This window comes from Carica papaya, chromosome 3 (genome assembly GCF_054855325.1).
Source record: "Carica papaya isolate Zhongbai chromosome 3, ASM5485532v1, whole genome shotgun sequence".
NCBI lineage: Eukaryota > Viridiplantae > Streptophyta > Magnoliopsida > Brassicales > Caricaceae > Carica > Carica papaya.
In genome coordinates, this window is record NC_142311.1 from 31,632,818 (window position 1) to 31,648,380 (window position 15,563).

The window sequence follows — 15,563 nt, forward strand, 5'->3', positions numbered from 1 at the left end:
GGTATTGAGGTTTATGGTTTTGGCGCCCATACCGGACGGGGTATGGGGACAGCCCTGGAAATTGATTATAAATGTTAAAGGTTAACGGGTAGCGGGACCCCTATGGACCCCCATGGATACTAGTAGACTGGTAAATGAGAAAAGGATATGTTGTATAATGATTGAATTACAAAAGACGTGATAAGTGCTATGTTTTACAGCTTATATTATTCCATGATTGTGATAATGTTATTGTTTTTCTTATATTGTTTCATGAATTCCACCGAGGTAAGTGGATGGTAAAGGTTTTATCATAAATAAAAGGATTTGTTGTAAATCATGCTCCATTGGTCTTTTGTGTTTTTCTACCCACCTTTACCTCCGTGATGGTGAGATATCGTGATGTTCTTACTGGGCTAGTGTAGCTCACTCCTTATTTAACCATTTCAGATCAGGAAGACATGGTTCCCGAGCCCGTTCCGCAGGAGGACGACGAAGGGGATGCCTAGAGACTCTGTAGTCATACTCATAGTTTTATTTTCGAGTTTCTCTTTTAGTTAGTTTAATCCTTTATATTTTAAGTACGTTTTTGGTTTTCGTGTAAGGGATGTTAACTGAAATTTTGATCTCGCTTCCGCATTTTATGTGTTTAAATACTTATTCCATTTTAACATTTCCGGGGCCGTTACATATTATATATTAAATTATGTTAAATTAATAAAAATCAAATTAAAATGACATTATGCATGAAAATAAAAATAATTTTAATTAAATTAAAATAATAATCTTTCATGAAATCTATTTTTATTAAACTTTATAAAATAAATATTTCAAACAATTTAAGATTATTTTGAAAATCTTACACCTAACAAACACGGATTAATGAATTAAAAGGCAGTTAGTGGAAATTAGCAAACAAAAATATCAGTTAGAAGATTGAACTTCTTAGTCGTTGGCTCGCCTTGTATATAGAGAGCCGGAGAGCTAGGGTTTTTCAGTTGTCCTTCACTTGAAGTTAATATTGTTCGAAGTTTTTATCCTAAAAATTTAGGGCTCTGCATCGAAGCTTGAACTCGTTCAAATTGGATTCAGATAATTAAACCGGTGTAGCTCGGCCATGTATAGTGGGTCCAGTGATGGCGAGAGCCATGAGACTGCTACGCAGAGGAAGATCCCGCCGGCTTCGTCCATGCTTTGGGTTCGCAATCTCCGCAGGTTTATCGGATCCGGCGCTGGACTTGGATCCGAAGCTTTAATGGGTCCGCTTTCGTTATCGCATTTCGTCAATTCATTTTCCTCCGCATAAATTAATTATTTCAATGATTATTTCTAGTAACTTGCATGAGAATGAATAATATCAATTTTGCGAGTACAATGTGATGTACGCTGAGTTAAAATTGGGGGAGTGAATCTCCAAAACTGGGAGTAACTGCGTTACAATGTGATACATATAATCTCCTAAAATGTGATAAAACGTGATGCATATAATCTCAATTTTACATTGGACTGAACGAACCTACCGACTAATCTGATGTTCTTGGGGGCGTTGATGAATAAAGTGTGTTTACTTCTGTTGGACTGTGTCTGATTCTCCCCGCATGTTGATTGTTGAGCTTGGTCTCTGGCCTCAACAGTTTTTTTACCTTGAATTTCTGCTTCACTTAAAGCATCTTATTCAAGCGTGCTGTTTCTTTTCTATGTAGAACTTGAGACAAAGAGAATTTTGCTTGATATTTTCAAAGAGAAGCAACAGAAAAGTGTTGAAGCTGGGACGATACCTAGTTTTTATAAGAAGGCATGTGATAAATTTTTTTTCTTGGGTGACTGACTTTGAAGTTTATATATTAGTACAACGCGTGGAGTAAAGTGAGTTGTTCTTTGTATTTTTGGTAATTTTGATTTGTGATTATGCTTATTGTATGAGTTTATTGTTAAGTATTTGTGTTCTATTGGTTCAGAAGCCTGAAGAAGGATCAATTAGTCACCGGGTCCAAAGGCTTGCAAAATATCGTTTTTTGAAGGTATAATGTGTTTCCTGTTTTTTTCTTGGTAGCAATATTGAATTTTTGCTTGTATCAATTTTTTATGATATAATTTGTGTTTTCATGTTTGTTTCTTGCAACAATATATGAATTTATATACTTTACTGATTGTTTGCTTTTTTTTTTTTTTGCAGAAACAGTCTGATTTGCTGCTAAACGCTGATGATCTAGATGCAATGTGGGTTTGTTTGAGAGAAAATTGTGTGATTGATGATGCCACTGGTGCAGAAAAGGTCTGCTTATATTTTATCTTAATTACTTTCTCTACCATGCTATGCTAAGATGCCATCCAACTTCTCCTTTATTTGCTATTAGTTACTGATTGTTCTGAAACCTTACTAATCTAAGGTGCTCACTTGGCTGAATCTTAGGTGCTTTTAGTCACTCACTATTCTCTGGAATGATATTCTAGGGAGCTTAAGAGGCATATGTCCTGTTTTTGTTTATGTATTAATTTAAATTACCGATTTGCAGGTTACTAATTTGTTATTATGCCATTTTTATGGTATCATGTATCCATATATCAGCTGTCCATGCATACAAGTGGTGGTGATATTTACACCTCTATTTCCTCTTTTAGTGACAGTGAGCTCATCATAGTTGTTGAGAATGATGTGATTAATTAGGATCCTTCTCAAATTCAAAGGAAATCCTTTTTTATGGCATTTGTTATTCATCTCTAGAATGGAATATTTTTGGTTCAATTATCTCCATGTATCTATATTAATGTTGCTGCGAAGTTGTTAGTTATTCTGTTATATTCATGTAAGTTGATGCTAAACAAATGTATTAAGACTGATCTACTTTTTCTTCATTTTGACTCTAACTATTGGCTTTTTATAGTCTTCCACTATGTAATTTAATCTGTCCATAATGCTAATAAATCTTAAAATTGTCCTTTATCAGATGAACTATGAAGACTTTTGTCACATAGCTTCTGTATGTACGGAGCAAATTGGCCCAAAATGTCGACGCTTTTTTAGCCCGTCAAATTTCATGAAATTTGAGAAAGATGAGTCAGGAAGGATTGTCATTCTGCCTTTCTATTTATACGTCATGCGAACGGTGGGTTTTTCTTGATCTTTTAAGATATTCTTCTTCATATTTATTAATTTTCAGGAAACATGTTATCATGAAAATATATTCCTGCCTTGGACCTTGAATAATACTGTATTTGAAGAAAATGATCTATGAAGCTTACCTGTCTTCTAAGTATTTGGATCTTAGTTTTACTTATAATACTTAATGTGTTTTATCTTTGTTGAGGTCATTTTCCAGCCTAAATGAATAATAATTACCATGTTTTGATGGGTTGAAACAAGAGAAATCAGCAAAACAGTTGAGCAGGCTTAAATTAATCAAGTTAGTAGTTCAACTGTTCTATAGATGTTTTCAAGTTTTTAACTGATTTTCTTGACTTTCTATTTTTCTGTGAACTATTATCTATTGTTGACTTTGAAATTTATTCTTCTCAACTGTAGTCATAGGCTTTAGGATCACCTTCTTCTGACCAGACACTGAATTATAAATGTTGTTGCTCACGTCATTCCTGCACATGTCCAGAATAGAGCCAAGATTGGCTTAGAATAATTTATGCAAGCTTCGTAAGAATAAAATTGTTCCAAATAGAATCATCTTCTTTTTGAAATAAAAAGTATGATATATATACTAACAAGGTACCAAGAGGGCACCACCCTTATAAAACAGATTTATAAGTGTGTTAGAATATCAATGACATTCCCAAAATTCTCATCTCTAATAATGTCATACTCTAACAAGATGGACCCAAAAAAATGATACCATCTATTTCTCAACGTATATGATGATGATAGCTCTTTACCCTCAAAAGTTCTAAAATTACTTTCTTTCCAAATGACCCAAAAAATAGTCAATAGAATCAGTTTTACAGTCCTTTTTTTTTAATATAATCTCTCCCATGCCAAAATTTCACCCTTGACAAAGCCTGCCATCACCCAATTAATCTCCAAAAGCCCACAAATCATGCTCCATAGATCATAAGTCACTGGACCCCATAGGAGCAGATGGTTGCAAGACTCCGCTTCTTTCATGCACATGTAACATCTGTTTACCATAACGTGTCCTCTAGTCATCACCTTATCAATAGTCAGAATGCATTCCCTGCTAGCCTACTGAGCAAAAAAAGTAATTCTAGGGGTGCCTTAGATTTCCAGATGTGGTATACTGGTTGGTTGTGGCTTCTGTCAGGATCACTCATCACTAAATGCTTGTAATACGATTTGACTGGGAAATTTCCATTCTTATTCAGTTTCCACTACACCTGATCCGGACCAGAATTTATCTGTTGTGAGGCTAAAAGTAATAAAACAAACAAGGCATCTTTCGTTCTGAAATGAAACTGTGTTAATCCAAGCTTGTAATGGTGTAAATGTGACTCAGTTGGAGGGCCGCCCAACTATGGAGGCCAAAACAAATGTTCAGGCAACGACCAACATCAATCAAGATCTCAAAAATAGAAGTATGCATCAAATCTTTTTCCTTTGCCTTAGAAAAGCTACACAGATGCACCTAATTCCAAAAGTGAAGTTGTCAGTTTCACCCTTTTTGAAATGTTGCTCTTTCAAAAGGTTTCCTCTTGTTGTTTCAACTTGGCAAAATACTATAGGATGGTTCATTCTCTACCCTCGTTGCCACTTTTTGTAGGATGATAGAATATTCTCTTATGTGAAAAAAAACATGGCTCAAACCATGCTCTAATACCAATTGGTGTAGGACATATTAAGGTCAGTTTGTCTCCTTGGGAAGAAGGGGTTGCCTTTAACTAGATATGACAATTTGGATCTCTTAAGAATCACACCTAAGGAGAGGTTTGAGTGCATCACACAATTACAGTTGCATCACAGGATCATAAGCATAACTGCTCTAAATTCTCTGAATTATTGCTGTTGTCTCGAAAGAGATTATCTCTATTTAATCCTAATCTAATTAGAACTAGAAAACTTAATAAGAATCTTAAAAGAATTTAAGCATAAACGAAATCCCAATACTTTTCTACATCCTAATCTTGCCCATACTACTATAATGAGTTTCAGATATGAAAGAACTACAATTTGTAGTCAACTTAGGAAACCTACATAACTAAACTTCTACTGCATTAGATTCTGTGGTAAGGTGGAGTTTGACTGTTTTTATTCAATCGAGCATTTTAGTATGTAAGTATATGTTTTTGCCTCAGAGGATATTTACCAGTTTCCACATTCTCGCATCATTTTTTACTTGTGTCGTTTGTGCTTCTCTCTCATGGTTGCTGCTTTATATTGTTGTCCAGGTTTCACTTACACAGGCCAGGATTGATATGAGTGAGTTAGATGAGGATTCTGATGGTTTCCTTCAACCTCATGTATGGAATTTTTTTTTTCTTATTTTTCCTCTTAAAATTTCAATGCAATATTGACTCTTTGATATAAAGCATTTGCAGTGTTTATCTGGGGAGGTATTAGTTGTTTCATTCCTAATAACAATAAAATTTTATTTGCAAATAATTATACTTTGTTTCTTTACAGGAAATGGAGGCCTATATACGTGGTTTAATTCCTAACCTTGCACAACTTCGGGAAATGCCTGCTGCCTTTGTTCAAATGTATTGTCGCATAGCTGCTCACAAGTTCTTCTTCTTTTGTGATCCTCACAGACGAGGTTTGCATAGCCAATCTAAAAGTGCCATTTTCATTGAAATTCTACTTACGAAGAAAACCGTTTGGCGTCATATATATTAAATCATTTGAAGCTCATATTGCATGAAACCCATTAGTTATTTCAAAAAGAAAAATGCATGAAACCCATTGGCATTAGTAATTGGTTTATCATAAAATGAGGTTCTTTTACTGACAGAAATTTGTAATCATTTACTAAAACATCAGTTTGTTTTTCTTTGGCTAAAAAGTAATATTATGAGGAAGAAGAGAAATAGTACCGAACTAAGGAATAAGATTTTTAACTTCCCCACAAGCCACAAGATTTCTGTTCTGTATTATTTGTGTTAAAGAAGGAAAATCTAATTGTAATGTCATGGTGGAAGAAATGTGAATCAATCATCTTTTAGAAAAGGGTAAGTGCATTAACACAGTGTCCAGGATGCCACTCATATGTAAAATAATTGTTTACATGTTTTCTTAATATCAACAAGGTCTCCTAGATCCTCCTCAGCAGAGAGGAGATGATCTCTAGATCATTTGGAGCCAACATCTCTAATCCTACCGAAAGGGTAGCGGGTCAATTTGATGGATTTGATTGATGTGATTCGGATCTGTGACTGATGTGAACTGTTCTTTTCTTAAAAGTGGTGTGGACAAATTATTGATTCCTTGGAACACAGTTGGTGCCAATGTTAATTTCTGCAGAATGCATTTGTTTTAATATGTAGGAGTTAATATTTTTGTGTTAAACTTTTATATATTCAAATGAGTTGACACATTAGTTTTACTTACAGGGAAAGCCTGCATAAAGAAGGTGCTGCTTAGTAACTGCCTACAAGAACTAATGGAGTTGCACCAGGTAGATTTTAATGGACATGTCTCAATTTTATAGTGTGAGATATACCACAACTTGTTCTGTGTTTCCATGATTTTTGTCAAATTTTTTTTTTCCAGTTGTGATGTTTCTTGTGATTGCTCTAGCTTTTTTTAGAATCTTCATGTCCTTGGCAGTATTGTTGGATGCAAAGTAGCAGAAAGCATTTCAAATTTATTTAGAATATTTTTTTTTTATGTGACAGAGATGAAACCCTTTAGCTGTTCTTTTTTTTTTGTTTCTTGCATCTGTGAAAGGTTGGGAAGTGCTAGACGAATAAGATTTCTGTAAGGCTTGCATGTGATTTTTTATATCAGAAGCATGATTGACATTTGAAAATAAGATTTCAAGTTGCTTTGCTGCTTTTCTAAGAACTTGCTCTGAGGTGCATCACAGTTGGTTTTCTAGTTTGGCTGACTAATTAAGAAGTTGAAATTTAGAGTTGTATTTATAGTCGCTCTAAGTAATTGAATCTTTACCAAAACTTCTATGGCAGGAAAGTGAGGAAGAAGTTACTGACACTGAGCAAGCTGAAAATTGGTTCTCGTTGACATCTGCTCAACGTATATGTGGTGAGTGCTTCTGCTTTTTATGTTCCTAGTTAGATATTTTTTCTATTGAAAGTTTATATTACTACATTACATGTTGGTCTCCAACTTTAAGATCAACTCCACATTTTAAATTTGGAACTAAGACAGTGTTCTAATCTACTCGATCAAGTCCCAACTGTTCATTCATTTTCAGTTAATTCCTTACGTTAGGCAAATCTAGCCTTTTCTTTTCTTTTCTTTTTTTTTCCGCAAATCTAGCCTTAGTAGATGGCAGCCATGTGAATGTTCATTAAATAACGGTTTGTTAGACAAAAGGGCTTGATTGAGAGTGGATTGAATCATTGCTTTCATAATTTTAAGAGTTTGTTTTACTACTTTTCATTTGAAAAAAAAAATAATTTTAAGAGTTTGTTGATGGCTATGGCTAATTTAGTTTTTTTTTGGGAAAAAAATGAGTAATGTAAAATTAGCATAAAATTGAAGGATAAAATGTGTAATTTAGCATTTTACGATTTCATCTTTTTTATCTGTGAAATATATATATATATATATATATATTAAGCTGCAAGTTTCTAATGTTCAAAATTGTAGTTTATTTTTCTTTTCTTTGTTGGAAGCAGAAGGCTTCCTTTTGATATTGGAACTCGTTTAAGCATTTTAAAGTAAACATTAATAAGGAAAGTGAAGAATTGAGTCTTATTAATAATCTATTTTCATCTGTTAATAAGCTTATGAAATCAAATTTATGTAGCAAATGTGTATAGTGAGGAGAAGTAATTGGTAATATGCAGCAATATAAAAAAAAGTCTTTATGTAAAATTGACTTAAAAAGTTGATGACAGCAGCCTACTTATATTTAGGTTTCACTTTATTTAATTATTTAATTCGTTAGGATTTACTTTATGTTTTACTAAGTTAATTATGATTGGTGCTCCTATTCTAATATTAGTAGTATTTATTTCCTTGGAGTGTTTATTATTTTTTTGAGAAGACCTTGAAGTGTTATTATTAGTGTCTTCTTATCTAAAATGATTACTTCTGAAAAAATAATGTCTAAAATGACAAAAAGTTGATTTCATATATTAGTACATGTAAAATGAAACAGTGAATTCCAACTTATATTAGAAAGGAAAATAGTTCTTTGATCTTGTATTGCCAAAAAGTGTCTTTTATTTCCACAGCTTGGCCTGGCAGTAACCAGGTGAGTCTTTTATTTCCACATGGAGATGAATAATGCATGCCTATCCGACATCCAATTCTTTTTTTTTTTTGAAATAAAAACATGTCTATTACGCATGTGACACCGAGGGGGTGTCGCCCCTATGCAGAATTATTTACAAATAATTTATAATATTTAAAACCCTCTCAAAATCATTCCACCCATACACATCGTGTCCCAGAATTAGAGACCCAAAAGAGTGACTATCCCACATCCAATTCTATGAGCTCACTTTTTTTTTATTATCTAATATAATTCACATAATTTCTTAATTAACTAAGTATAGTTTGCCAATAATTTTCACAACTTTTGTCGATTTGTTTCAAGCATATCCTCCTATAAATACCTTTATTATCTTTATTCAAGAAAAAAATAGATTTATTGTTTTGCATTTGAGATCCTTTTGTAGCACCCGGAAAGGAGGAGGAAAAAAAAAAAAAAAAAAAAGGGGGGGGGGGGGGGGCCACGTCAGCAGCCACGTCAGCAGGCCCGGTCAGCAGTCCCGGCCAACCGGGGCCTGCCACGTGGCAAGATCGCGTCACTCCAAAAGGAGCCACGTTGGCGATCCGCGTGGGTGCGATCCGACGGCCCAGATCAATCGCGCGATCGGACGATCCAGATTCAAACGCACGAACGGCCCAGATTCAATCAAAAACGAACGGCCCAGATTAAAACGAAACGAACGGCTGTGATCAAAAGGCAATGGGTTATAAATAGAACCCCCACACCAGACCACAAACCCTAGCCGCCAGCCGCTCGCCGGAGAAGACGAACCAGAGGCCGACCGCCGCCACCCGCCGCCACTCGCCGCCGCACCGGGGAAATTTCCGACCGCCGATCGAGGTAAATTTCATACCCCCGACTCGTTTTTCCCCACTGATTCCTCCTATGGCCAAATCGAAGCCGAAATCCCGGCCAAACGGCCGGAATACGCGGCCGAAGCCCAGCGGCGCCGCCGCGCCCCCTCTCGGTTTTTGCCTCCGACGAGGCCCTTCCCGGCCTCCGTTCGATGCAATTTTTATATCACCGTGATCACCATTCTTTTCTCTACAGGTTGACCGAAGCCAAATCACCAAAACACGAACCTCGCCGGAGAGTCGCCGTACCCGAGAGCGTCGCCGCCGGTAAGCTCCGCTTTTCCGTGATTTTTTTGGCCCCCCGAGGGCCCTAGGGTTGTTTTCTGACAAGGACCAATGCGAGTGTGGCCGAATTCGGCCAAAAACGGCCGAAAACAGTCAACCCGAGGCGACTCGCCGCCGTCAGCGGCGGCGCCGTCGCCGGAGCACGGCGGAGCCGCCGTGCCGGAGTTGCGATTTGGGCCGAAAGAGGCCCTGGGCCTAATTTGGATTTTTTTTGGAACACGTGCAGGTACTGTTAGTGTGTTTCAGTTCCCCGGAAAAAATTCAGGGAAAATTAGGGACAGCCTGCAGGCGCACTGTGAATCGTATTCGGATCCCGAAAACAAGTAAGGACCCCTCACCTTATTTCCTATCACGGTATTAAAGTTCAAAATGATAAAACGGTATTTCTTGAATTAATACATGTGTGAAATTGCTTAAGGTAGCTAATGGAGCCCGAGTCTAGTGTGATTGGTGGTTTACTGTTATTTGGCCTGTTTACAGCTTTAAATGCAAAATGAGGTTTGATGTGTTTATTTTACAGATTTGTGTGCATTTACTACGTTTTTATTAATCATGGGTTGAATGACTGAAAAACCGATACTGTATGTTGTCTGTTTGGCATGAACTACTGTTTGCTTGTTTGTATGTGAATTGATGATGCTTATTGAGGAAAAGGAAAATGAAAGATTGTGTAGACTGATAATTGTATGATGGGGTTAGCCTGACTAGATATCCTGGGAGATGGTGGACGGACCGGGTCCGTAGGGAACCCTACCGGGATTGTGGTCTCACATGCCGGACGGGGTATGGAGATCTTATGGTTTTGGCGCCCATACCGGACGGGGTATGGGGACGGCCCGTTTCACCCTCATACCGGACGGGGTATTGAGGTTCATGGTTTTGGCGCCCATACCGGACGGGGTATGGGGACGGCCCTGGAAACTGATTATGAATGTTAAAAGATTAACGGGTAGCGGAACCCCTATGGACCCCCACGGATACTAGTAGGCTGGTAAATGAGAAAAGGATATGTTGTATAATGATTGAATTACAAAAGGCGTGATAAGTGCTATGTTTTACAGCTTATATTATTCCATGATTGTGATAATGTTATTATTTTTCTTATATTGTTTTCATAAATTCCACCGAGGTAAGTGGATGGTAAAGGTTTTCATGTTAATAAACGAGTTTATTGTAAATTATGCTCCATTGGTCTTTTTGTGGTTTTCTACCCACCTTTATCTCCGTGACGGTGAGATATCGTGATGTTCTTACTGGGCTAGTGTAGCTCACTCCTTAATTAACCATTTCAGATCAGGAAGACATGGTTCCCGAGCTCGTTCCGCAGGAGGACGACGAAGGGGATGCCTAGAGACTCTGTAGTCATACGCATAGTTTATTTTCGAGTTTTCTTTCTTAGTTAGTTTAACCTTTTATATTTTAAGTACGTTTTTTTTTTGGTTTTTTCGTGTAAGGGATGTTAACTGAAATTTTGATCTCGCTTCCGCATTCGATATATTTAAATACTCATTTCTTTTTTAATATTTTCCGGGGCCGTTACACCTTTTCTGACAACACAAATTACTGAGAATTTTTTCAATGTCTTGTTCATGTGATTCAATCAATTCTTAAATGTAATACTTAGGAACTGCATGTGGTATCCATTTTACCCCAAACCACTATGTAGGGAGATTACCAAATTTCTCCCACATCAGTAGTGCTGTGACTTCTATGCACTAGAATGGATGGGAGCAACAGAGACTCAAGCAACTTCTTCTCTTGTGTCTTGTGTTCTATCAACTGTGGTGTTTGGCTTTCAGTCTGTCGGGTGGGAACTGGCTTGTGGGTGGATCAGTCAAAAAAGAAGTTTGAGCATTGGAAGGCATCCAGGGCCTTAGTGCTAAAATGCTGTACAGGCCTTATCCGTTTGGCTACCATATGGAAAAAGAAAAACATGAGAGCTTTTTAGGCTACATAGTTGTCTTTTAACAGAATCAAGGATACTTGGTTCAAGATCCTAAGTTTTTTGGTAAAGGATCATCCTCTTTGTACTATTGAGTGTTTAGTGGATTGCATTAATATTTTATAGACTTGTAAATAATTCTGTATAAGAGTTGTAACCCCTTGGTGCTAATTGATACTAGATTTTTTCTTTCAAACAATAAATAAAAAAAAAACAAAGACTTCTATGCACTAATTGCTTGTGTTGAGTAGCTTGATGTTCGTTCTCTTTCAGAGCATCTTACTAGCATCGTTGTGATTTATACTCACTGCATAATTATCTTAGTGTAGATATGTATCTTGCCCTTGACAAGGATATGAATGGAACGCTGAGCAAGCAGGAGCTTAAAGAATATGCAGATGGGACACTGACTGAAATCTTCATAGAAAGAGGTAGGACTGATGCAGTTCTCCTTGTGATTTGTGAAGTATTCCGGATTTTTTCTCTTTATTTTAAGTTTCTTCTCTTCAAATTTCATTTTACTATGCTCGCTGTAGTATTTGATGAGCATGTCCGGCGCGGCAAAAGTGGAGGAGGAAATGCTAGGGAGATGGACTTCGAGAGTTTCCTTGACTTTGTTCTTGCCTTAGAAAACAAGGATACTCCAGAAGGGTTGACATATTTATTTCATTGTCTGGACCTTCATGGTCGGGGATTCCTTACGACTGCTGACATTCACTCTCTTTTCAGGTAAAGAAATCATGCAGATTAACTTGTAGGTTTCAATAGGGGGTTAATAATTTTTCTCACTAGTCATTCTAGGTTGTTCTTAAAAGAAAAATATTGAAATGTCACTTTTTATCTTAAAAGAAAAAACACAAGTATTGAAATGTAGCATTTTTCTTGGCAAGATATAAAGTTTAAGCTGCATATGGAAGTAAAGAAGGGGAACATCCAAAAGCTGAGATGTTACCTGATACAATCTTCCTATAGAAAACTCTGAACTTCCTGCTTCTAGTACTTGAGCTAGTACTACAAGTCTCATATCTTACAGAGACATGAATCCTGAAGTGTAGACTTTGAAACACGTTGGTTCTGCATCACTTTTTATTGTTCATACTTAGTTTTTGTATAAATTTGTATTTGAGTGTTATCCCCTGCATATTAGCATTGTCAGCTGGAAATTATCTTGTCTCAAAAATTGTCACAGAGATGTACACCAGAAATGGATTGAGGGTGGGAACTATGAATTGTGCATTGAGGATGTGAGGGATGAGATCTGGGATATGGTCAAGCCGGCTGATCCATTGAGGATTTCACTCTCTGATCTACTAGCTTGTAAACAAGGTGGGACTGTGGCCAGCATGCTGATCGATGTGCGTGGCTTTTGGGCCCATGACAATAGAGAAAATCTGCTCCAAGAAGAGGAAGAACCAGAAGAAGAATGATGGTTTCTTGTATTATTTTGACGCTTGCCTATGTACTAACAAAGCGGTTGTCCAGAACAGGTATTACGTCTACATGTTGCTTTATGCGTATGTATGTATGTTGATCTTAATGTAGAAGAAACCAATAGCGTCAATATTAATATGTTTTACTTATGTTTATTGAAAATAAAAAGGAAATTTACTGATTTTACTGTTTTATGTGCTATTTTTTTTTTAAACTAAGGAAAATTACTTGATTGATTTTGATTAAGACATAAAAAGTATATACTGATATAAAGATATGAATGCAAGTATTCAAGTGTAATGATAATTAGCCCATATTGAATTGGCCTTGGCTCAGAACAATTTCCTCGCAGTAGACTGGTTCAGCCAGCATGTTACATCCGCATTCTTATCTGTGTAATAATGGAACACATACCATTAAATTTATAGAATGCATTAAATGGACTAATGTAGTATGATTATACGTGTAAAAAAATTAATTACAGATTGATGTAAGAATATAATGGACAGTGCATGTCAAGTAAACCGTGGATCAGACTAAATTCTCATTCTATCATATAATCAAGTGGAATAAGTAGATTAGCTTCTTCCTTATTATATACTTAGAATGATTAGGCACCAATCATGTCATTCTTCTTTTTTCTTTTAGCTCATATTAAATAATAGAGGCAATAATGATAACAGAATTTATATAGACAGTTTGATGGTGACAGACAACAACAGTAACAATATTAATAAAAGCAAATATGACGGATAATAAAAATAGTATTAATAGTACTTATAGAGCGTGACAATAGTAAGAATGATAGTAGTGATGATAGTGACAATAATAATTATGATGGTAGTGCGAAATGGATAATATTGATAATAATTACAATGACGATAGTAATACTAGTGAAAAAAAGGGTAGTGAAATAGTAACATTGATGTTCGTGATTATAATAGGGTGAGAATACAATTATATAGTGATAATGACAGTGATAATCTCAATGACAATAAAGATAATATTTATTTATTTTTGTAGAAACAATAATAGTAGTAGTGATAATAATAATGATAATAATGAATAAGACAGTAACCATAGCAATAATAATAATAATAAAAACGATACTAATAATAATAGTGTTAATAATATTTTTGTAAAAAAATTTATTTTATACTTTTCGAAGCTTGATAGTACTCCTCTCATATAGGCCTAAAAGCATTATTATTATTATTATTATTTTTCTTGAAGAGAAATAGCTTTACCCTTCTTAATGTGAAATTAATTACTTACAAACGGACGGCAATGAAGCCTTGTCCACCCTTTAGAATTACCCTTAAATATAATTTTTATATGCTATATATATATATATATTTGTACACATATATTTAATTCTATTAAATGATACAACACATTTAGTTAAACAACATAATAATCATTTTTAGACATTCAATTACTCAAAAGTTAAATTAATTTAGTAAATAAAGTTTGCAAAAATTTGAATCATTACTTCACTATTAATTTTTACATATGAAATGATGAAGAAAAAGACTATTCGTATCAATACAAAAAATAAAAAAAATAAAAAAAAAGGAGAATTATGCTACTTTTGATTTTTTTAATTTATAATTATTTAGAAAATAAGGATAATTATATTATTTAATATTAAAGTAGAAAAAATGGAATCCAAGACTCCCAAGATATATATGAGTTTTGAGTTGGTGTGAAATTATCTTGTAAATTATTATGTAATATTAAATGTTTCTAAAATTAATACTATAAAACATATTACATATTGTTTGAATAATATAGACTCTTATAATTAATTATATATATATATATATATATATATTAAATGATAAAAATATAAAAAAAACTTTTTAGGTTCAATGAATTCATCAATTGAGTCGAGTTGAGTTGATAAATTTTTTTAAAAGAAAAATAATATTATAAATAAGGGACCAAGGTGGTACCACCTATATTTATAAGATAATAAATTTTATAAACATCAAATAAAAAATAAAATATTTATAAAGCTTCCTAAATTGAGTATATTTATTAAATTAAAAAAAAAATCAATATCCGAAGGAATAAATAACTAATAATTTTATGATAAAATTATATGTATGAGGAATAAAATATGATAATTTAAATATAATTTTGTACATATATATATATTTTATCATTTCATAAGTTGCAAAGAAAAAAAAAAAAACTTATATACACATAATTATTAATTTTAGAAATAATTCAAACATGAGTGGTGTATCTTAAAATGCAATTTGTAAATTTAAGAATTAATATGTGTAATATATTACATTATAAATTATATTTTTATAATTATCTTATAAAATATTTTTGATAAAATAATTTGAATTTTCTTATAACTATAATTAATTGCATGAGATTAGATGGAGACAAATTTTCAACATAACACGTCTTATTTGGAAGCATCATTTCAAAAATTCAGAAAAAAGAATTTTCAAAAGCTTTGGTGCCAATTACATCAGATTTCCCTGTACGCCGCCGACAATTATCAGTAACAGTAAAAGTATTTGAATACAAAAAACCCACATGAAATTTCAAATCTAAAAAAAAAGCATATAAACTTGAAAAACATTTTCTTTTCTCAATTCAAATCTTGACCATATAAAACCATTTTCCAGATTCGTGTTAATCATATTGGGGTCAAGCATCTCATCAGATCTCCACCCTGTCTTGTGTTTT

At 34.4% G+C, this 15,563-nt stretch overlaps 1 protein-coding gene and 1 non-coding gene across 2 annotated transcripts; both read left to right on the forward strand.

Moving 5' to 3' along the window:
* The first annotated feature begins 898 nt into the window (after window positions 1–898).
* Window positions 899–13,035, forward strand: FASS (tonneau 2 (TON2)). Its single transcript, XM_088216528.1, has 12 exons — window positions 899–1,238; window positions 1,683–1,774; window positions 1,938–2,000; window positions 2,156–2,254; window positions 2,928–3,086; window positions 5,329–5,400; window positions 5,564–5,696; window positions 6,490–6,554; window positions 7,066–7,141; window positions 11,753–11,854; window positions 11,960–12,152; window positions 12,613–13,035. The coding sequence occupies exons 1-12, from the start codon at window positions 1,097–1,099 to the stop codon at window positions 12,848–12,850; spliced, it is 1,434 nt and encodes a 477-aa protein (XP_088072654.1). The 5' UTR covers window positions 899–1,096; the 3' UTR covers window positions 12,851–13,035.
* Window positions 12,348–12,464, forward strand: LOC148268566 (small nucleolar RNA snoR104). The gene has a single exon (XR_015818178.1). It is a non-coding gene; the product is annotated as a small nucleolar RNA snoR104 (small nucleolar RNA).
* Window positions 13,036–15,563: the final 2,528 nt, after the last annotated feature.

Bases quoted from the DNA above. Each gene is read 5' to 3' on its own strand.
- FASS (XM_088216528.1), top strand. From the start codon at position 1,097: ATGTATAGTGGGTCCAGTGATGGCGAGAGCCATGAGACTGCTACGCAG. The intron at 1,239-1,682 runs GTCCGCTTTCGT...TTTTCTATGTAG, and splicing joins TGGATCCGAAGCTTTAATGG to AACTTGAGACAAAGAGAATT. The intron at 2,255-2,927 runs GTCTGCTTATAT...GTCCTTTATCAG, and splicing joins ATGCCACTGGTGCAGAAAAG to ATGAACTATGAAGACTTTTG.